Source organism: Drosophila innubila (assembly GCF_004354385.1).
Source record: "Drosophila innubila isolate TH190305 chromosome 3R unlocalized genomic scaffold, UK_Dinn_1.0 2_E_3R, whole genome shotgun sequence".
Classification (NCBI taxonomy): Eukaryota; Metazoa; Arthropoda; class Insecta; order Diptera; family Drosophilidae; genus Drosophila; species Drosophila innubila.
The window spans coordinates 11,307,179-11,328,709 of record NW_022995380.1 but is presented as its reverse complement, the minus strand read 5'-3'; the positions used below and the strand labels follow the sequence as shown (position 1 = coordinate 11,328,709).

Genomic DNA, 21,531 nt, shown 5'->3' with positions numbered 1-21,531 from the left:
TAATATTTTTAATTTCATAATTCTTTTCTTTCCATCTTTTTTTGTATGATCCGTCTGGCATGTTGTGTGTGTGTATGAATGCTTGTGTATGAGTGTGTATCAATGTGTAATCGTGTGACATGTTCAAATAATTTTAACGAATCCTTCGCTTATTTTTCACTTTCATTACATAATTTGCTTGCAGCTAAAACAATGTTTGAAACAAACAAACTAAACAGGCAAAAAAAAAGTACAATCATTTTGTTTTTGTTTTCCATGCTCTTAATCATAATTTATGCTTTAACGCTGTTAAAGTTCATTTCATATCATTTCATATTTGTTGTTTTTTGTTTTTGTTTTCTTTTATGCAAGTGTAGGCCATGTAGCGCAAACATACACACATACATTCGCGTATGTATGCGGTTTGTCTACATAAGTATATATTTTTCATTTGTTATATTCTTTTTCATTTTACAAAGCAATTACTGCCATATACCTCTCCTCCAGCTGGAGGTCAGCGGCTCAAGTTTAAGTTTATCAAGTGTTTTTACATATTTCATTCAATATCGTTTTCATTTACTTATGCTTTTGGTGTTGTTGTTGTTGTAGTTCTTGTTGTTGCTGTTATTGTATATTTATGTATTGGGAAACACATTCTATGCTATGTATTGTTGTGCTCTATCTCTAAAACGTCCTACGCGTAGTGTCGGATAAGCTTTAAAAAGTTGGCAAGCCGTTTTATTATCTCATCATCTATGCATTCAAGTGTATCTTTGTTATCTTATTTTTTTTGTTTTCAATGGATTATTAAAACGTTAGTCGACCTTTAATGTTGCATACTCGATATACATTAAGTTAAGTAAGCAATTCAAATTTCTACTAGCTACATTTTTAGTATCCGTTCCCTATGCACGTTAAGGAGAACTAAAGACCAGACAAATTACAACTCAAAATTTGAATTATGAACGTACAAAAAGAGTCTCTAAAATTTGTATACGTTGTGTTTGTTGTGTGTAATTTGTTCTTAGCTAAATACGTAAGTAAAGTTTAATGCACTCTCGCTTCAAATTTGTGGAGATTTTCTCATATGTTTAACAGTATTAGTGTAGTTTAATGTTAAGCTTGTGTGTGTGTGTGTATACTATATAAGTAGTAGTATTTAAGTAATTTCTTGTTAGGTTTTCTTTTCATTGCTGTATTATTTACTGTTGTGGCGGTTGTTGTTCATGTTGTTTTCATTGCAAGCATTTTTATTGCAGCTGCAGCTTGTCGATTTCGTTATATTTTAGCATTCCTATTGCATATTCATCCCCTGGCACCTGTCGCCTTCTCCCAAGTGGTTAAGAGAAAGTGCGTAAGGGAGAAACTGCACACGCACATATATTATGTATAAAGTTTTGACATTCAGGTTGTTGCATTTTTTGTTTATTAATTAATATTAAATATGAATATATGTATATATATTATATAATCGGTTTAGTGTTTGTGTAAATGGTTTTTAGCTTTCGCTAATTTCATTTAAATGTTTCATTCATAAGTCTGACTTCTAGCTTAAAGTTATACACGTGTGTTTCTTTAGTTTCCTTCAGATTTCCTTTAGCTTTTTGCGATTTATGCTTCGTTTAATCACACGTATTAATAATAAGTTATACAATTGTTTTCTTTACTTCAAGGAATATCAAATTATTCAAATTACATTTAAAATAAATAATATATATTTTTTTCCATGATTTCTGTCTTCGGTTTGTGTAAATATTTATGCATGTGTGTGCGCTTATGCGTATGTGTGGGTGTGTGTGTGTATGCATGTGTGTTTAATTATGTTTAGTTCTTGCTAGTTTCCTCATTTGTATTATAATTAATCTTGACCAAATTTCAAGTTACCTGTGAATTTAAATAGTTGCCCAACGAAAGAAAAATTAAATTGTTAAAAAATAATGAACAAGGCCAAGAGTCTGGTTGTTGTTGTTTCGCTGCATTTGAGAGTTGATCGATGATTGTTGTCGAGTTTATATATGCTTGCTGTGGATGTGTATCTGAGTGTGAATGTTTGTGTGTTTGTGTGTGGCTGCCGCAAAGCAAATGTTGAAAAAAAAAATCAATATCATTTTCACATTTCTTGCGGCTCTGACCGTTTATTGTAGTTGCTGTGCACTTTATCTTTCCTGTCCTTGTTGTTGTATGTGATCTAATCTTCTCCTGTATACCAAGCTGCCTTCCATTCGCCGGCAACTGTTGCCGTTGCTGCTGCAGTTGCATGTTGCTGCTGCTGCTGCTACTGCTGCTCACCAGAGCATCAATTTGACCAATTTGTGGTGTAATTTGCCCATGGCTGCTAAATATTCATAAAATGAAAGCATATCAGAAGGATGAAAATTGCGATTTATAAATTGACAAGTGTTAACTTACGTGCTTGTCGTGGTGTTCCCACACTTCCACCTTGTCGGGCAAATGCCCCGACACATCTGAGGCACCGTGTGCGCCAACAAAGGGTTGAAAGCCATACGATGATGGCATCAGATTAACATGCACCTGCTGCGGTGGCGGCGGTGGCGGTTGCTGCTGTTGTATATTGTGGTAATCCATTGGCATCTGTTTAACGAAATCAAATAAAAAATGTATAATATTTAATTATCCAAATATTAACATTCTATATTCATATCAAATAATACTTATAATACTTAATAATCTGATTGGGATTTCTTGGGCTTTCCTCAATGCTTGCATAAATGTTTGACCACTTAAATTTGATTTCAGAATTTCAATTTTTTAAATTATTAATTTGGTTTAACTGTTAATTGAAATCTTATTTTTCAAGCAATTAAATGTAATTTTATAATTTTAGTAAATATTAGAAATGGGAATACGTATTCAATAGTCAGTAGTGAGCTGCGGACTTACATTCATTGGGTCGTGCCGTTGCGGATAGAGTCCATTGTTATATTGCCTGTATTGCTGCTTTATCCAGTTGGGCGGTTGCTGCGGTTGCTGTTGAAGACCTGGCGGTTGTGCCTTTAGTTCATGTGCCCATGGTGGCATAGCACTGCCCAGTGCATCGTCCATGCTGAGCGCCGAGGCACCCGAATTGAAGTTATACTTCCAGGAGGCAGCACGCTCGGTACCAATGGGTCGCGGCATCTTGCGAATGTCATCATGGTTGGGTGACATGGCAGATGGTGAACTAAGGCCCGCCAAGCCGCCGCCGCCATTCTCCAGATGCAGCATATCACGACCGCTATAAGCTGGATACTCCAATTGTCCACCATACCAGCGTTGGCCCACAGCCGAGGCGCCATGATTCCGTGAGCTAGGAGCTTGTCTGGCCTGGTTTGAAAACATATTGGACAGTGTTATGGATTGGGCCTGATTTACACTTGGTGGCTGCTGTTGCTGGGATTTGTTGTTGCCCTGAGCAAATGGTGCAGGTCGAGAGTTCAGACGCATCATGCCATCCACCATATAAGGCGTTGATGGATCCATGGGATAGTTAAGCGGTTGTTGTTGTTGTTGCTGCTGCTGCTGTTGTTGTTGTTGTTGTTGCTGCTGCTGCTGTTGTTGTTGCTGCTGTTGTTGCTGTTGCTGCTCAACCTTATCAAAGAGCAAACGCTGCAGATTCTGCTGCTGACGATCAATCATTGCAGCGGCTGCTGATCCGAAGTTGTTGTTGCTTGTTGGTTCCGGTGCGGTCATTTGCATGGCGTGCGGAGGTCTTTGTATTGGAGCCGTTGGTGGCTTGATGACGCCCGGTGAATGAGATGGCGCTGAATTATTGACATCGCCATGTCCCTGTGCTCCATTGACCGACACAACTCCGACGGATGCATTGCCACCGCCTTGTGTTTCTGTTACCAGTGGTGACCTGGCCGCTGTGTTGCTTCCGCCAGCACCACTTGTGATTATGTTAAGGGCTTGCTGGCTCTGACTTTGCTGTTGTACCTGCTGTTGTTGCATGGCGACAGCGGCAGCAACATTTCCAACTGGTGGCGATGTCGAATGATTCGATGACGCCTTTGAGCTGCCAACCGGCGAGCTGAGTATGTTGCGATTGTATCCTGGCGCTTTGGAGGCATCCGCCTGTGGCAGTACATCGCCAGCCATTGCATTGACGCCACAGCCTGCAGCTGCACCAGAGACCGTACCGCCAACTGCAGTGCTGCCATCGACTCCCAACTTGCCCCACTGCGACTGCTGATAGTCGCTGAAGAGACAATAAGCGCTGGACAACTTTGCAGCCAGCTGTGCACTGAAGCTATCGGCAGCCATTAGATCATTCAATGAATTTGTATTGATCACAAGATTCTGATGCTGATTGTTGTTTGTTTGCGATTGCAACTGCGATGGCTGTTGTTGCTGTTGTAGCGGCGGTTGTTGCTGGTGCTGCTGTTGTAGTTGCTGTTGTTGAAGCTGTTGCTGTTGTTGTTGCTGAAGATGCTGTTGTTGTTGTTGTTGTTGTTGTTGCTGCTGTTGCTGTGGTGTTGGTGAACTGTTGCGCTTACTGGGCGGTGCAATGGGCGTAACTGCACGCGGTTTTCCACTGTTATTATTACTGTTGTTGTTGTTGATGTTGCTGTTGATCGCTGCAGCGGCTGCAGCAGCTGCATTAACGGCGGCCACATCGGCCACGTTGAAAGTGCCAATTGGTCCAGCCAATGTATTGTTGATCATGTTATTGTTGTTGCTACTGCTGCCCAGCTGCGAAACACCAACAGCTGCTCCACCCACTGGTTTGCCACGTCCAAACGGTGCAACAACGACACCGCCACTGTTGCGTCCACTCGTCGAGCCAAGACCGGTCGGTGTATCGAGCTTTTTGGGTGATTGCATCACACTTGGCATTGCCTTCATGCCAAAGCTCTGGGATGATTTGCCTTGGGGTGCTGCGGTAACTGCAGAACCCTTTTGAGGGGCAAATGTCGATGTGGATTTCAGCAAAGTGACATTCTCCTGCTTCGCTTTAGCCACTTGAGCCGAGGTCGTGCCGTTTGACGAAGTGGATGCACCACCACCAGTTCCAGTGCGTGTCGACTGCTGCTGTCCAGTGTATGCACGGCTGCTCTGGCCCCGCGTTGAGCTGGATGCCTTGCCGCCGGCGGCGTTCGATTTGGAGGCACCACCACGTGCACTTTGAGTCTTGCTGCCACTACCAGGCGTAGCCTGTTGCTGCTGCTGCTTCGCATTGTGCGCTGTTGCATTGCTATAAGCAACGCCCGGCGTTGAGCTGGCAGATGAGCTCGACGACGTGGATGTCGTCGAGGCAGCCGAGGAATAATTGCCCACAGCCGATGCGGATGTTACGGCAGCCGTGCGATTATCCCAGGTGCCCACTGTCATGGGCGTGGAGATATTCGCGGCTGCTCCTGTTGCAGTGGCAGATGCAGCGCCTGTTGCACCAGCCTTGATGCTGCTGTTGATGCGCGGCAACATTTGCAAGATGTCTACATCTGGATCCTTAATCAGCGATAGGATGAGCATGTGAGCTTGCTTGGTGGCATCGGTTAAACCCTTAATGGTTATGCTGCGCTCCGATTGATTCTTTCCCTGTTTCTCCACCTCAATGTGGGCGCCGGTTGTGGCGCGTATTGCGTTAATATTGCTCCCAGCGCGTCCAATCACACGAGAGATGGCATTTACTGGCACCTGCACCTTCTTGCATGTCATCTCTGGAGCGGACGTTACCAAGGAGCTGGAACTGGAGCTACTCACCGACTGTGGATGCTGGCCACCGATGCTGCTGCTCACACTGGTCGTCGAATTGTTGGGCGTCACATTGGTACTGCTTGCGCCTACGCCCAACGATGGAGTACCGCTTGCTAAGTTAACGACAGTCGTTTGCTGGGTGCTGCTCTTGCGCACCACCTCCTTCCAGCCGTCAACTTCGCTGCGTTTGGCCTGCGTGCCGCCTGCTGAGCTGCCAGACTTGCTGACATCCTTGCGTGCTGTAATGTTGCTGACATATTCATTACTGACCGCCTGGAGTTTAGTGGCTGTTGCCGCTGTCTGTAATTTTGGGGCTGGTATTGATTCCTTGGGAGCCAGATTTTCCTTCTCCCGCTTATTAGCCATTTCCTTGTTGGTTTTCTTGCTACTAATGGCAGCTTGTGGAATGGCTGCAGTTGCTGTTGTTGTTGCCAGTGCTTCCTCGCGTTTAATATCCGCTTGGCGCTTCAATTGCTGACCAATCAATTGGTGAGTGTTGCTGCTGCTGGACGGCAATTTAACGCTTTCAGTGGCAGGATTCTTTTTAACTATAGCACCAGACTTGTTAAGAGGAGTGGATGAGGCTGCTGCAGCTGTTGCTGCTGCGGCTGCTTCGCTGGGTGAAGTCTGTTGCTGCGCCTTGTTCTTTTGCTGTTGCTGCTGCTTTTTGGTCTTCTTGGCTGACGCATTGCCACTGACATTGGCATGATCTGGCTGGTTAGACATGGCGCGCGCTGCCTTTGTATCACCGCTGGAGCAAGAGCCCTGATCAATGCCAGAGTCACCTTCCTCGCGTGTAGGTGGCGCTTCGTCATCATCATCATCCTTGTCACTGTCATCGTCCTTGTCATTGTCGCTGGCATCATCATCATCGCCTTGCTGGTAATCATCGCCAGCGTTGGATCCATTGCTGACCTGTTGTTGGCGCCGTTTCTCCTCCTTCTTCTCCATTTTCTTTTTCTTCTTGCGCTCGCGACGACGTGCAGCGGCTGCCTTGCGACTCTCCTCGCGTGTACGCTCCAGATCGAGTTCCTCCAACAATATGGAGGCATTCTTATTGGCCTTGACTGCCTGAGCTTCCTTGGCAGAGCGTAGGATTTTCATGCAATCATAACACTTTTCAATCAGCTCCTTATCGCTGATGGTTCCAATGAAACGGATCATTTCCTGATCCGAGGGAAATTGTGACACATACTGGACCATCCATTTGACAATTTTAGTGTGACCTTTGCGATAAGCGGCCATCAGGCAGGAGACACGACGATTATCCTGTGAATCTATGTCCGCATGGTGATTGTACAACAGTTCCACGACACTCAAATGACCACCATGTGCGGCCAGCCACAGCGGTGAGTTGCCCTTCTTGTTCTTCACCTCAACACTGGCGGCGCGTGACAACAACAACTCCACAAACTTCTGGTGACCCTTGTCGGCAGCAATGGTTAATGCTGTGTCCCTCGATGTGGGCACAGGAGCTGCATTCACGTCTGCGCCCTTGTCTAGCAGCACACGGCCAACATCAATATAACCGCCGGATGCAGCCTCCATTAGAGGGGTTAGACCAGTTTTGGCGCGATGCTCAACATTGGCACGACGATCGAGCAGAAGACTGACCACCTCATGGCGTCCCTGGAAGCAAGCGAGCGTCAATGCCGTGTTGCGATTTGTCTCAATCTGAGCATTAATATCGGATCCCTGATCCAGCAGCAGCTTAACTGCAGCCGTATGTCCATTCATGGCAGCTAGCATCAAAGGCGAAATGCCAAGTTTGCTGCCAGTGCGCGAATTGATTTCGGCTCCATGATTAAGCAGTAGTTTGATAATGTTCACATAGCCACCACTGGCGGCCAAACTGAGTGGTGTATAGTCCGAGACATTACGATGTTCCTTGTTGGCGCCCACGCTGAGCAGCAGCTCGACAACTTCGTAACGGCCACCGGAACAGGCCAGCGACAATGGTGTATCCTTCGTGCGTTCCGATTGTGCCTCCAGCTCCGCATTATGCTTGAGCAGAATGTCGACAACCTTTTCATGTCCTGCGGTTGCGGCCAGTATCAAGGGTGTGAAACCCTTCTTGTCGCGATGCTCAATGTTTGCCCCTCGACTTATAAGCAGTTCCACTAGCTCCTCGTGGCCACCAGCGCAGGCCAAAGTTAATGCCGTATCATGATTCGATTCGGTTTCCGAATCAATTTCAATTGTTTTATCCACAGCTGCAGCTGCTGCAACCGCCAGTTGATTCTGCAGTTGTGCCTGCTGTTGTGCAGCCGCCGCTGCTGCTGCTGCTGCCGTTGCTGCCGCCACCGGCTGTTGATGTATGTTGGTGTTAACTGTTGTAGAAATAAATTAGATATATGAGTTATTGATAACGTTGATAAAAAAAATATGATATATTTTTACCTTGACTGCCCGCTGGCGTTTGTCGAAAGCCGGAACAGCGTCGATCTTTGCGAGATTGCTTATCAATTGCCTTCTTTGCAATGCCGCCTGGCATTGATTTGGTTGCGCCACCTGCTGTTGCTACAGCTGATGAATTGGGCGTGGTCAATGGCCAGTTGGAGAGTTCATTCTGCTGCTGCTGTTGTTGCTGTTGTTGCTGCTGTTGCTGCTGTAAAGCAAATTGTGTATATTGCTGGGGCACGACCACGGAGCCAGTATGCGTCTGTGTGGCCACCTGGAAATGTTTGGATCTCTTGAAGTGGTCTGCAGTTGTCTGGTTACCGATGTGTCTCACATACCTGATGCTGTACGCATGTAGGAGCCTGCATATGCGGTGGCGGATGCAACAAGAGCTGCTCTTGCAAATTAAAGTGTTTTTGCTTCAAACTCTGGGGCATTGGCAATGCCTGAACACCAACAACAGGACCAATGGCGGGTGATTGCCGCTGCTGCAGTATCAACTCCTGGGCCACCTGCTCCAATTCGCTTTGTGTCGGTGGTCGCTGCTGCTGCTGCTGAAGCAATCGTTCAGCGCGATGCTGAAACATGTGAGGCTGCTGCGGATCAGAGTGCGCTAATTGTTGCTGATGCTGATCTGTGGCCTGATCGCCCAATTGCTGTTGCTGCTGCTGCTGTTGTTGTGACATGGCTGGTGGCAGTTGAAAGAGTAACTGCACTGGCGGCGTACTCTTGTCGCCGCTTTCCAAATTATAAACAAAGTTTGTGGCTGGCTGTTGTTGTTGTTGTTGCTGCTGCTGCTGTTGTTGTTGTTGACCGGCTGCCGCTGCGACAGCTTTAATTATGCGCGCATTCGAGTGTTGTTGCTGCTGCTGCAAATGCTGCAGCTGTTGCAGTTGCTGTTTTAACTCTGGATCACTCTCCAATGACAACTGCTGTTGCTGATGCTGAAGCTGAAACTCGGCGCTGTTGGGCAGTGCTGGATGAAGTTGCTGCTGTTGTGTGGTAACAACAGCTGAGGCATTCTCTGCAGAGAACGGCAGCAATGCAACTGGTGTTTGCTGATGCTGTTGACAATTGTGTTAACAATTGGACATCGGACATTAATGTTGATTCACTTAGTGACAAGTTTGATTTGATTTACCTGCATATGCTGAAGCTCCTCGGTATCGAGTAAACGCTGCTGTAGCGACTGCTGCGATTGCATGGGGTAGTCCAAGAGAACAATGTTCGCCTGACGCTGTTGTGCGTCCGTTGGTGCATCGCCAACATTCAATAATGCCTGCGAATGCTGCGCCGCTGCCACTGCCAATAGCTGCTCCTGTCCGCCCCACTTGCCAGGCGTTTGTGACCAATGACCGGTAAATCTGCCCTTGCACATTTGATTAAGGCTAAACTCGGCCAGTTCTGGATAATGAAGATTGCTGGCCAGTTCCTTAAAAATAAATCGATAAAAGTTAATGTTGAGTTCAAATTTCATTGGTTTGTAAAAATACCTGGAATATATCCTCCATTTCGCCACTTATATCATACTGTGCGCCATCACCACCATCATTGGTAAAGTGCTCCAGACCGGCATACAATTCTCCAGCTGCTGCTACTTTTGCCGCATCATCTATAGATAGAAATAAGTTTTATTCACATGGTATTCATTAGGTACATCAATTTAATAACTTACCGCACTGATCGGAATCCTGTTGCTGCTGCTGCTGGTTATGAGCCTTGGCATGCACTGAAGCTGCTGTAGCTGCTGCCAATTGCTGTTGAAGCAGAGTGTTTAATGCCGCATTGTTTAGCATCAACTCCGAGTTGGGCATATCCTGACGAAAATCACACAATGAATGGGTCAACATATCTGGCTTTGTTAGTATTAGATTCTCCAGTCTGGTTGACATTTTACGCTGTTTTGGCGGTAGAGCAGCTCCATTTTTCGAGTTTGTGTCGCTCTGATCGCCAACAGCAACATTGACGTCCAAGAAAAAGTCATCATCATCTTCGTCGTCATCATCGCCAACATCGTCTTCGTCGATATAATCAACTTCTGCATCGGCATCGGCATCATCGTCATCGTAGGTAATTTCAATTTTCTCAATTTCACCGCTCTGAGTATCCTGCTCATCATCATCATCATCATCTTCATCGTCCACTTCCTCCTCCTCGATGATGGTATCCGTCAACTCAATGGGTTCCGGTGGCAGCGTGTTTTCTTCACCCTCACCATCAACCTCTCCCTCATCGCTCTCCACATCCGCAGTTGCCGATGTTGCAGCAGCAGCCATTGCTGCAGCGGAGCAGAGTGTGGCCAAGTTTTTCATCTCAGCCCGATTTTCAACACGTTCCATAGTCGATGACATGACAGACATGATTGTATCCTCCATATCTGGCGGTGTCTCAGTCGGCGATTTGGGTTGCTCGCCAAAAAAGTTGTGCATTTGCCAGCCATCCTGCAAGAACTTTAGCCTCGGCGCCTTGGCCAATTTATCATTGAAACATGCCAGAGTGGAATGTCCACCCCTCGAATCATTAACGGCCGTCTCAAGCAATCCTCGAAAGTCCTCCATAGCGGATTTCTGCTGTAGCATCTCACTCCCGACGCCTTCCATGGGCGACTGCTGCTGCTCGGTAAAGCTGTTGCTGCTGCCGCCAGTGGGTGACGCCATCGGCGAGGCTGGTGAATTGGAGTAGTCCACAACAGAGGCGGCATGCTGATGATGATGCAGTTGCAGATGTTGCTGCAGTTGTAGCTGAGTTTGTTGCATTTGCTGCTGCAGCTGGAGCTCCTGTTGCTGTTGCAATTGCTATTAAACAAATTTAGATATTGTTGATTACATTTAATTAAGACTCTGATAATAATATTTATTCCATCTTGATGTAACTAAGTGGAATAATTGATAGCAAGTGTTCGCCACTTACCAAATTATTGTAGATGGACACCATTTGATTCTGCTGCATTGGCAATAATTGAGCTTGCTGTGCTGCCGCTGCTGCTGAGGCTGCCGCAGCGCCTGCCGCTGCTGCAGCAGCAGCCAGTTTGCGATTGTTCTTGTTGCTGGCCTTCACCTTGGGTCGATCGCTTATTGCAGTGCTCTGCAGCACCTCCGAAGAGTGGGTGATGGTGCTGGAGCCGCTAGTCTGGCGCTGCACATGCAAAATACGAAAGTTTTAAAAAATCTTTCAAAATTAACAATACCATTATCACTTACTGTTGGCATTTGTGAGCCATTTTCGGTAGCATTGGATGAACTTGTATTGCTATCGCTGACAGCGGCACCTGCAAGCAAAATAGTAGATGTGTTATATGGATTTTGCGAATGTCTTGGCGGCTTTACATACCTTTCGGAGTGGCTTCCATGGTTACCTCGCTGCTTTCACCACCTTCGCAAGGTGCATCGAAGCCTCGTCGCCTCTGCAGACGCGCATCCTCGCCAGCGCAGGCAAACTGCTGTTGCTGCTGCTGTTGTTGTTGTTTATCGTCCTCACCAAGAGGCTGTGTGCGGATTTGCTCGGAATGCTGATCTAGCGGCAAATCAATGGCCTCCAATGGTAAATCAATGGATTTCAGCTCGTTCATTAACTGGCGATTCTTGCGGGAACCGACGCCTTTGAGCTTTGGCTGTTGCTGGTGCAATTGTTGTGGTGGTGGTGGTTGTTGTTGTAATACGGGCTGCTGGCAAACGGTATGGAATAGAACAGGGGGCGCTGGTGGTGCCTTTTGCGGTGGCGTTAGCGAGTTAATGTGCTCCATATCCAGATCAAAGTGCTTGCAAGGCACCAGTTGTGCCCCAGATGATGGCAGTGTTGCTTGCTGCTGTTGATCAAAGCCAGGCTGCAGATGAAATAGACGAGATTTGGCAATAAGGCCCTCCTGTTGCTGTGCGCTAAGTGTGGTCAGATCAATGCCGCCTCCTCCGGCACCACCCACCGCAGAGACATATTCCTCTGTGACAGATGCATCACTGTTGCCAGCAGCTGAAGCCGCCGTGAGCTGAAGCTCACTAGCGTCTAGAAATTCACCAGGGCCCAGGGCAACAATGTTGTTGGGGGAACTGCCACTGAATTGTTGCTGATGGAACATCTGCTGTTGATTACTTGCGCGTGCCGCCTCAGACAACTCGTGTAAACCTGGTGGAGCATTCAACTGCTGAAGTTGATGCTGTAGCTGCTGCTGCAGTAACTTTTGCTGCTGTGTGGTGATTAGACGCATTTGATTGGCAGCCTGTGCATTCGCAGACTGAGCATTTGCGCCAGCAGCAAGTTCTGTGGGTGAGATATGCGGATAACGAAAGAGCAGCTCCACGACACGTGTATGGCCCCCTTTGGAGGCCTCGATCAGCATCGTGCTGTTGTCCTTGAGCTTGTGAAAAGGATCCGCATTGTTCTTGAGCAACAACTCCACCACAGAGTGATGTCCACCAGCGCAGGCCAACGATAGCGGAGTGTGATCATTGCTGGTCGTCTGCTTGTTGACATTAGCGCCCTTCTGTATGAGGTACTTGACGGTGCACAAGTGACCGGCGCGACAAGCCTTCATCAGTGGAGTTCGTCCACCTTCAGACTCGTGCTCTAGTTCAGCGCCATACGACACCAGTACGCCAGCAGTCTCTGTATGCCCATTTTCACAGGCATGAGTTAACGCTGTGTCCCCGGTTTGTGTCTCAGCATGAACATTTGCCTTGTTCTGCAACAGAAAGCGCACCAGTTCGGTGTGACCTTCTTGTGAAGCTTCCATTAGAGGCGTGGATGCACCCAGCTCCAGATTGGCCCCACCATTGATCAGAAAGGCAGCCACATCGCTAAAACCCCCACAGCATGCCAGCGTGAGTGCGGTTTCCTGGGTCTCTTCGGTGGTGGCGTTGATATTGGCGCCCTTGCTGAGTAGCAGTGCCACCATTTCCTCGTGTCCTTCGCGTGCTGCTTCCATAAGGGGCGTGTAGCCTTCATCATTCACCTCCTCAATATTGGCTCCACGCTCAATTAGCAGTGTGGCGAGCTCTACATGACCTCCGCAGGCTGCCAAAGTGAGCGGCGATTCAAACGAATCAGTTGGCATATTGACTTGCGCACCAGAGTCCAATAGTAAACGTGCCACTTCCACGTGACCATCCATTGAAGCCTCCATGAGTGCTGTGTGCATCTCGTCCGTTTTGTGCTCCTGATCAGCGCCAGCTTGTAGCAGGAATCGCACCATATCCAGATGGCCCTTGTAGCAAGCTAATGTCAGTGCACTCTCCTTAAACTCATTGGAGTGGGTGTTAATTCCGGCTCCATGTTCAAGCAGCACCTGTAATCATTAATTTATCATGTAATTGTAGAGCAGTTGTAGAGCAAAAATAAGGTAATAATTGAAATTCAAGCACTTATACATCAGATAAGATCAAACTAAATCACGGAAGCTACATTTTAATCCAAAAAACGAAATCATTAACTCGATTATCGTTTATGGTGCAGCTACAATCAAATCTCGGATTCTAATCATTTGCCAGTGTTTTTTATATGATATTTAAATGTAAAGAAAACATGGATCAATATTTACCTTGGCTACTTCCACATGGCCAGCGGATGCGGCCTCCATTAGGGGTGTATGTCCGTTCTCATTCTGCTCCTCAACATTGGCGCCATGCTTAAGCAACACTTTCACCACGTCCACCTGACCGCCAGCGCAGGCAAACATTAGGGGCGTGTTGCCAGTGGCACAGTGTGCATTCACATCGGCGTTATGGCTGAGCAGCAGTTTAACAATGTCCAAATGTCCAGCTGACGCAGCTTCCATTAACGGCGTTGAGTCCTTTTGGCCCTTGTCTTCCACTTGAGCGGCTGACATTGCCAACAAAACCTTTTGAAAATCAAGAAATGTTTTCGATTAGTTAAAAATGCTTTTAAATGGACATTTAAATCAATTCGAAAATGAATTTTTTACTGTTATGCGATTTATTTAATCTGAATAGATCCTATTGGAGTATCTTCCTTTTTTTCATTGTAACATTAAATTATTTTTAATTATACTCAAATAATACTCTATCAAACAATTACTGCAATCAATTTTTGTTCTATTTGACTATCCAGAAAACCCGTTTTACATTTTTAAAGAGACTATGGAGACATAGACCTAAGCCACTTTAGATGCTTTCGCTTATGATGGAATTAACTTTTGTAAATTATGCGAATATGTGCTAATATTTATACATTTATAAATAAGGAGACGATTCGAGCTGTATGAAGGTTTTCTTATATTTGTTATGCACAAATTTCTTTGCAGACGTAAATGGGGATCTTGCCCAACACATACCTGTGCCAGCTCATAGTAGCCCGCGGAGCAAGCCATTGACAACAATGACTCGCCCTCATCCGTTGAGGCAGCTGCATCGTTCATGTTGCCCTTGCACAGCAATCGCTTCACTGTGTTGACATCATTGTCCGCGCAGGCATGGGCAAGGCTGCGCGAGAAAGCACTACTGTGAATTGCAGGTTAATATTATCAACATATCATTATGCAGGAGCACATCCCGAAGGGGTCAATGCGATTAATTAAATCTATAATAATACTTACTTCTTATCTCGCGGGCTGTTGGCACAACGCATTTTGGTTAGCGCCTGCTTGGTTTCGTCGATTGCGTGGGTGGCATGGCGCAGTACGGGTGCTTTTTCATTGGCGGCAGCCTCCAGCAAGGCGGTGAGATTACTCGAGCGTTTGTTGTTGGACTCAAGCAGAAAGTTCTTAACCTCTGGCGCATCCTCGTCGTCATCCTCATCGTCGATGTCCTCATCATCTGCATCGTTATCCTGCAGAACATCTGTTGACGATTTGACACAATGTGTTAAGAATATCTTTGGTTTTAATAAGGGAGTAATACAAATTTTATACCGATTTCTTCGTCTTCTTCCTCGTCATCACCTTCAGATTCATCAGAGTCCTCGGAGTCCTCCTCGGTTTCGTCCTCATCTTCCCGAACTTCGGCCTCCTCATGCGGACAGCTATCGGGGTCGGACTCCTGTATATCATCCTGCAAACAAAAAGATTTAGCTTTGATTAAAACAATTTTTTTTTGAGTATTTTTGTAAAACTTTTGGAGAAACTTGAATATGGATTAAATTCGTGCTCGTCGGTTAAGAGGTGAGTAAAGAATGTTGCTGGAAGTTAAATTAATGCTTTAAAACTAATCAGAATCAGTAGACCAAGTAAAGAGCACATTCTTGTTGTCTAAGGCCAGCTATGTGATGTTTGTGTGTTGTTACATAATCCAAGTGGTAGTAAAATACTATAATTGTTATTATTTATTAAAAAAAATAACCCATTTGATTTTTTTGTTGGGTTTATTAGCAGTTATGGTAACTTTTATCAAAGTGCATACAATGAAAACATGGAAATAATTCCGAACAGTTTGTTTATTTTAACCTACGGAGCTTTTGGTTAAAATTTGTTGGTTTAGTTTGGTAAGTAGAAAGCTTATCGAGAATTTAGATAATCGACCACAATTGCAATCTAATTTTTTTGCGCTTCAATTATTTTTTTAAAGGCACTTAAATCGCGAAACTTACCAGGAGATCTGGCCTTAAACACAAGAATGCCAATAGGATCTACAAATAAAGAGAAACGTAAGAAACATACATAAATAATAAAAATAACTGAAGCTAAAAAAAAAAAAAGCTAAAATTAAACACTCAGAATCAATCATATTGGATTTGAGTGTTTGGCTTGAAACTCGGGATAACACGTGTTAATATTACGTTAACAAGCGACTGCAACACAGAGTCCATTGTGGATAATACACGTCGTAACAACAGTTGGATTGATGCACGCATAAAACTATCAATGATTGACGATTTACACATTATTTTGCTCATAAAAGTTGTTGTCAAATGCAATTAGAACAAGAATTTTACGTATATTTTTTTTTACAATTGTCAAAGATCATGAATTCTGATAATATTTACACAGCGTACTAAGTTTAAGTGTAAATTGTCGATTACAATTGCAAGTGACTTGACCTATTCTATTGTTTTTTTTAAGCCCAAATCCACAGTGCAAGAGTTTTTAAAACGATTGATGGCGCTGTATTTTCATATAAATATAAATATATATATTTATATTTATATTTATTTATATATTTATATTTATACCTATACTTATATTTATATTTATATTTATATTTATAAACAATCTTTATAAGTTTACCTGAATGCTTTTTGCTTTCATTCATTACCATTTTCTATTTTAATTATAATTCAAAACCAACACTCATACAAGTTGTGCTCACGCATGCATGTATGCTATGTATTGTATGTATGTACTGTGTGTGAGAGCGTGTGCTGTTTGCCTGTCTGTTGGTTTTTTATTACAAATTCGCAAGTCAAAGAGGAAAACGAAACGGTTTCTTTGGAATTTTAAGAATCGCATGAGTCATGCCAAGTTGGTTGCACAGTGATAGTGATTTAGATGTATGTATATTCACATTTGTATTTTTAATTTAGATGTTTCACACGGTGGCAACTTAATATTCGAACGTGTGGTTGCAGAAAATAATTAAAAGATAGGTCCAAATAATGTCTGCTTAATCTTTGATGAATGAAAAGAGTAAAATTAAAGACGTGTGAGTACGAGTGTATTGACAAACACACAAACATACATATGTATATGTAAGCATCTGCTAGAAAAAACAGAACGAAATTTAAACGAGTTCAATCGCCACAACATGATGTTAAACGTATTGAAAATGCATATGCAATGACTATCACATTCATATGCATTTCTAGCATAATGCAGCCAAAAACGGATAATTGACCTTTCTATAGATATTACAGTTATCAAGTCTGTTATTTTTTTTTTTGTTGGCATTCAGCACTTTTGCGCATTTGTCATTGGCAACAGGGCGCCTGGCGTTGCCAGACTGTTGTTTGTAAATTTTGTACAATGACAAACGTTGCTTTTTATGTATGTATTTGTATGTAATTTCGATAAATGAACCACGGAAATTGAAACTGACTCAGAGACTTATCCTGTTTGGGGTCGGTTAACATTTTGGTTAGTTGAACGGATGATGGTGATGACGTTACGAATTTTTTGAGTATCCCAAAATGAAACGAAACGAAACAACGAAAGAATTGGCTAATGACCTTTGATTTGTTGAGTAGACGGCATTTATAGGTACACACAGCCATATAAACATACATATGTATGTATGTATGTGCTACATCCACAAAAGGCCAGACAAAGAAATATTTACACACATACACATAGACAAATTACCAACAGCTGCACAGCTGATTTATGTACATACAAATGTAACTCACACACAAACATTAAAACAACGAATCACACGAATTGATTCTCGAAACTGGTTTTAGTTTAAAATCCATGCTCAATCCGCTCCGGAGAGCGGTGCATTCATAAAATTCATAGGAAAATTAAATGAATAACGGGTATTTTATATTGATTTCAATTAATTTGCACACCTGTAACTCGGCCTACAACATACAAATGCAAATCAACATTAAGAAATTCGAATGTCTAAATGCAAACGAAATGAAAACACACACACACATTTACACATACAGACACACATTCTATAAATACGTGTCTTGCATTTACACGTTGGTCTAAACTAAGCAGCTGTTTTTGTCTGATAACAGCGACGAGCGAGAGATTCGCATGCAAATTAATTGTTCTATTCTTATCTAAAATAAGAACCCAAATGACATTCAAGTCAACAGAGGGCAGAGGCCAATGGGCAACTTCTTCTTTTTATTTAATTATACACGCTGCAATGTTTACATTTATTTGTTGATTTATGGAATTAAACGATTATCAATACATTCACATAAAGTATGCTTTTAAAGAAATTTGGTATTTAGATTGTTTGCCTTTAAGGCCAATAGACGAATTGCGAATTGAATTTCTAGACTGGTGTCTAAACAAACGATAGATAAATAAATAAAAACTTATAAACAAAATATTGTGATACAGACAGAAATAGAATAAATTGTGTAAAAGTGCAAACAAATTGCACAATTATTATTTAGATACAATTGCTCTCACCTCTCTAGTTCGCACTTAATTATAGATAAATATATTTTTATTCAAAACTCACCTCTGATACGGACTCCTCTTCAGATTCGGAAAGATCTGTGGTAACGGGCTGTGGATAGAACTCGGTATCCGTGTCGGTGTCCGTTGTAATGATGTTCTGCAACGCCGATGATATCGCATTCACAATTCCCACCGACGATGACAATGGTGATGAGTTTGATGACGTTGATGATGAGGCTGAACGGTTGGCAGCAGCTGCCGCCGCAGCGGCAGCATGCGAGATGGCGCCAACGTCCTTCAGCTTCTGCTTGAGCACGGCGACAGCTGTTGCCGCACTTGCACTTGTTGTTGTACTGCTCGACGATTGTGACGGAAATCCGAGTCCAACAGCAGCGCCCGCGTTGCTATCGGCAGCAGCGGCAGCGGCGCCCATTAGCAAAGTTGTTGCTGCGAATTTTAAATGCGCTGAATCTTTGCCAATAACCGTTTTACCGCTTGAGGTTGTTCCGGTTGCTGCGGTTGTAGAGGGCGTTTGTTGCTGTTGCTGCTGTTGTTGTTGCTGTTGCAAAGCTACCTGACGCTTAAGGGCTGCATAAGCTCGCGTTTTCTTTGAGCTACTGGGCGTAGGCGCTGAGGCAACAGCCGCTCGAAATTTGGCAGCCGCACCGGCAGTTGTTGATGCGGCATTGGCGGCCGCTTTAGGTGCATTCATTGTTGTGGTTGTTGTTGTAGTGGTTGCTGTTTCACTTGCTGCTGCTGCTGAAGCTACTGCTGATGTTGTTGTTGTGGTTGCTGTGGTGGCGGGCATGGGCGTGGCTGTGGGCGTGGTGGTTCCAGCTGTAACGAACGCTGATGCAGCCGCTTCGCTTTGGGCGCTTGTTTTACTGGCAGCCGTTTTAGACATTTTGGAGTTGTTGTTGTTGTTACTGGTAGTACTGTTAGTATTGGCAGTGGCTAACACGCTGTTGCTGTTGTTGCTGTTAACTTTTAACCTGGCGCTAGAGTTGTTGTTGTTATTGCTGCTGTTGCCGATGGCAGCACTCTTCTTCTTCAATTGGCTTAACTCAGCCACAATGGCAGCAGTTGCGTTGTTCTCGCGTTCGATTGCTGCCGCAGTTGTTGCTGCTGTTGTTGTTGTTGTCAAATCCTTGGCACCAACAGCCGCCGCCTCATGCTTGGCAATCTTCTTCTTGCCGCTGCTACTACTGCTGTTGATGTTGTTGGTGTTGGTATTCTTAATATTGTTCGCAATGAGCGCAGCCGCTATCGAGTTTCGAGCGACTGGAATACGCGGACCGGTGTAATTAACCTGCCTTACAACGTTATTATTGTTGTTGTTGTTGCTGTTGTTATTGTTGTTCTTTGCTGCTGCAAGTCTTTGTGCAGTTGCTTGTGTTCTTGCGTTGATTGCTTCGATTTGTGTTGTTATAGTTGTTGCTGCTGCTGCTGCTGCTACTGGTTTCGTAGATGTTGTTGTCTTTGTTTTTTTGTTCAAATACGCAGAGCGCACGTTATTCAAATTCAAGTTCAAGTCATCGCCATCATGATTTTTCGCATCATTATTCATTTTAGTCTCGGTTAGGCTTCCTTTAATTCAATTCACGCGTGCTTTCGGTGTACAAATACGAATTTTAACGAAATATTTAATAAATTACTTTAAAGAATTTGACATTTTGATTTTTTTTTTTCTTTCTTTTACCCATCGACAAAAACGCCAAACCCAATTTTGTATAATTTTATTATTTTTTTTTTTTGGTTTTTTTTTCTTTTTCTTTATACAAAGTGTGCTGCGTTATTATCGATTTTGGTAAGGAATTGAATTTAGAATATATATATGATGTACGTTTGTGAAAAGGCATAAAAAAAAACAAGATAAAAAGAGCACACACAGGCGAATCGCGACCGTGTGGCAACGCTGTGCATTCTTTCACTTCACCATTGCACACTCATTCGTTCGTCATTATACATATGTACATACATATATACTCGTTTTAATTTTCCGTTCTCTCAATTCACATTTTCGTAGTAACTTATTAATAAAAAAAAAAGAAAGAAAAGTAATGCACAGATAGATGAGAAATGAAAACAAATTTTATATTATTTAGATTATAACTTTTCGCAGAGGTAATCGATGCGCAATTGGTAAATTACTTGGTTGCACAGCGTGCTTTTTCTTTTTATATAATCGCGGAAAGTACACAATATAATTGTCAGGTGAATTCTGCATTTTGTATGGTTAATAATTTTTGTATATATTAAATTGCAGCATTTTATTTATAAAACTTTTTCGAGCATTTTCGACTTCGCCCCAAACGAGCGCAGGCAAAAATCACTTTACACATTTTACAGCGAACGAAACCGAACGAACATCGCGTCAAAGCGAGATAACAATGACCAGCCAGTCCGTCAGCGGCACGACATTGCGTTTGAGCAAGCGAGAGGACGCTATTGAATCGAGCGAAACGACAATCACACGCACGCCAAAGTCGAAAAGCAGGCGGACGACGACGAAGGCAAATGAAGCAACTAAGGGAAAATTTTTCTTCGACACTATACCGATGCAATTTTTCACCAATTAAACGCTGCGTTGAAGCTTGAAAACATACACATTATACACAGCCTCTGTTATGCAATAATTTGTTAGTAGTTTCGCGTATTACCGTTGCTAATTTGTGGCAAATAAATAAATTTTTCAGCAGCTTAAAATTCACTGTCTGTCATTCAGAGTTTCGGATCGCCATATTATTCCCGGATATTGAATGTTGACGGACGTTGCCACCTTGCAAAAAAGTTGCCATTATTTGGACGCTGCCAGATTTTGGTCATTCTAACATATCCTTGAAAATGTAAAGATGCTTTTTGGAATTAGATTATACAGCTTTAGGCCCAGAAAAGTGACAAGCTCCCAAACTTCTTAAAAACGTTTAATTTTAAATTCAAAATGTATGATAACTAATAACTTACTGCAAGATTATTGCTAAGAAAAATTTAAAAACGCGCGCAAACACCAATGTGCACTAAACCGATGTGGCAGCCTTCAATCCCAGAAAAAAATGACCGATAGCTTAAACGTCTGGCAGCCTTTCAATTAGATTAAAGAAGATTTTCGATAAGAATCGTCCCAGAATATATCAATTATGGAATGTAGTATATATTTCAAAAATTTAATAATCAAGGAAAAGCTATCGCAGTTACCGAGTAGCCGCGAATCTTAAGCTTTTACTAAATTTAGGGCTTCGACTCACTTTTGCCAACTTAGCTATTTTATAGCTTGGTCTGGTATATTCCGAGTTCGTTTGCTAGAAAAATTTCCAAATTGATATTAGCTGGAAATCTGGCTATTTTAAATATATTTTCAGCTGAGTTTTGCTATTTTGCCTTCAAGCCAGAAACAGCTATTGTTCCCCCTTAAACTTGGCAGCACTGGTGTGGAA

At 43.5% G+C, this 21,531-nt stretch overlaps 1 protein-coding gene across 8 annotated transcripts; it reads right to left on the bottom strand.

The window, feature by feature from the left end:
* Positions 1–340: 340 nt before the first annotated feature.
* LOC117792770 (ankyrin repeat and KH domain-containing protein mask) lies at positions 341–20,842 on the bottom strand. 8 transcript variants are annotated; one of them, XM_034633023.1, is made up of 18 exons: positions 20,654–20,842; positions 18,159–19,705; positions 15,610–15,648; positions 14,936–15,074; positions 14,621–14,864; positions 14,360–14,525; positions 13,607–13,906; positions 11,407–13,354; positions 11,277–11,344; positions 10,987–11,211; positions 9,752–10,871; positions 9,570–9,688; positions 9,218–9,508; positions 8,415–9,140; positions 8,077–8,350; positions 2,881–8,006; positions 2,389–2,571; positions 341–2,314 (listed from the first exon to the last, which is right to left on the bottom strand). In XM_034633023.1, exons 2-18 carry the CDS (start codon positions 19,662–19,664, stop codon positions 2,276–2,278), a joined length of 12,513 nt encoding a protein of 4,170 aa, XP_034488914.1. In that variant the 5' UTR covers positions 19,665–19,705; positions 20,654–20,842; the 3' UTR covers positions 341–2,275. The 8 variants fall into 8 exon arrangements, with proteins under 8 accessions (XP_034488914.1, XP_034488921.1, XP_034488920.1 ...); XM_034633030.1 differs by having other exon boundaries at positions 341–2,311; XM_034633029.1 differs by having other exon boundaries at positions 14,360–14,522.
* Between the last annotated feature and the right edge of the window lie 689 nt (positions 20,843–21,531).

Excerpts from the sequence above, each read along its gene's own strand:
- LOC117792770 (XM_034633023.1), bottom strand. The coding sequence starts at position 19,664 with ATGAATAATGATGCGAAAAATCATGATGGCGATGACTTGAACTTGAAT. Across the intron at positions 15,649-18,158 it reads AAGAGGAGTCCGTATCAGAG|ATCCTATTGGCATTCTTGTG; the intron begins GTGAGTTTTGAA and ends CTTTATTTGTAG. Across the intron at positions 8,007-8,076 it reads AACGCCAGCGGGCAGTCAAG|TTAACACCAACATACATCAA; the intron begins GTAAAAATATAT and ends TTTCTACAACAG.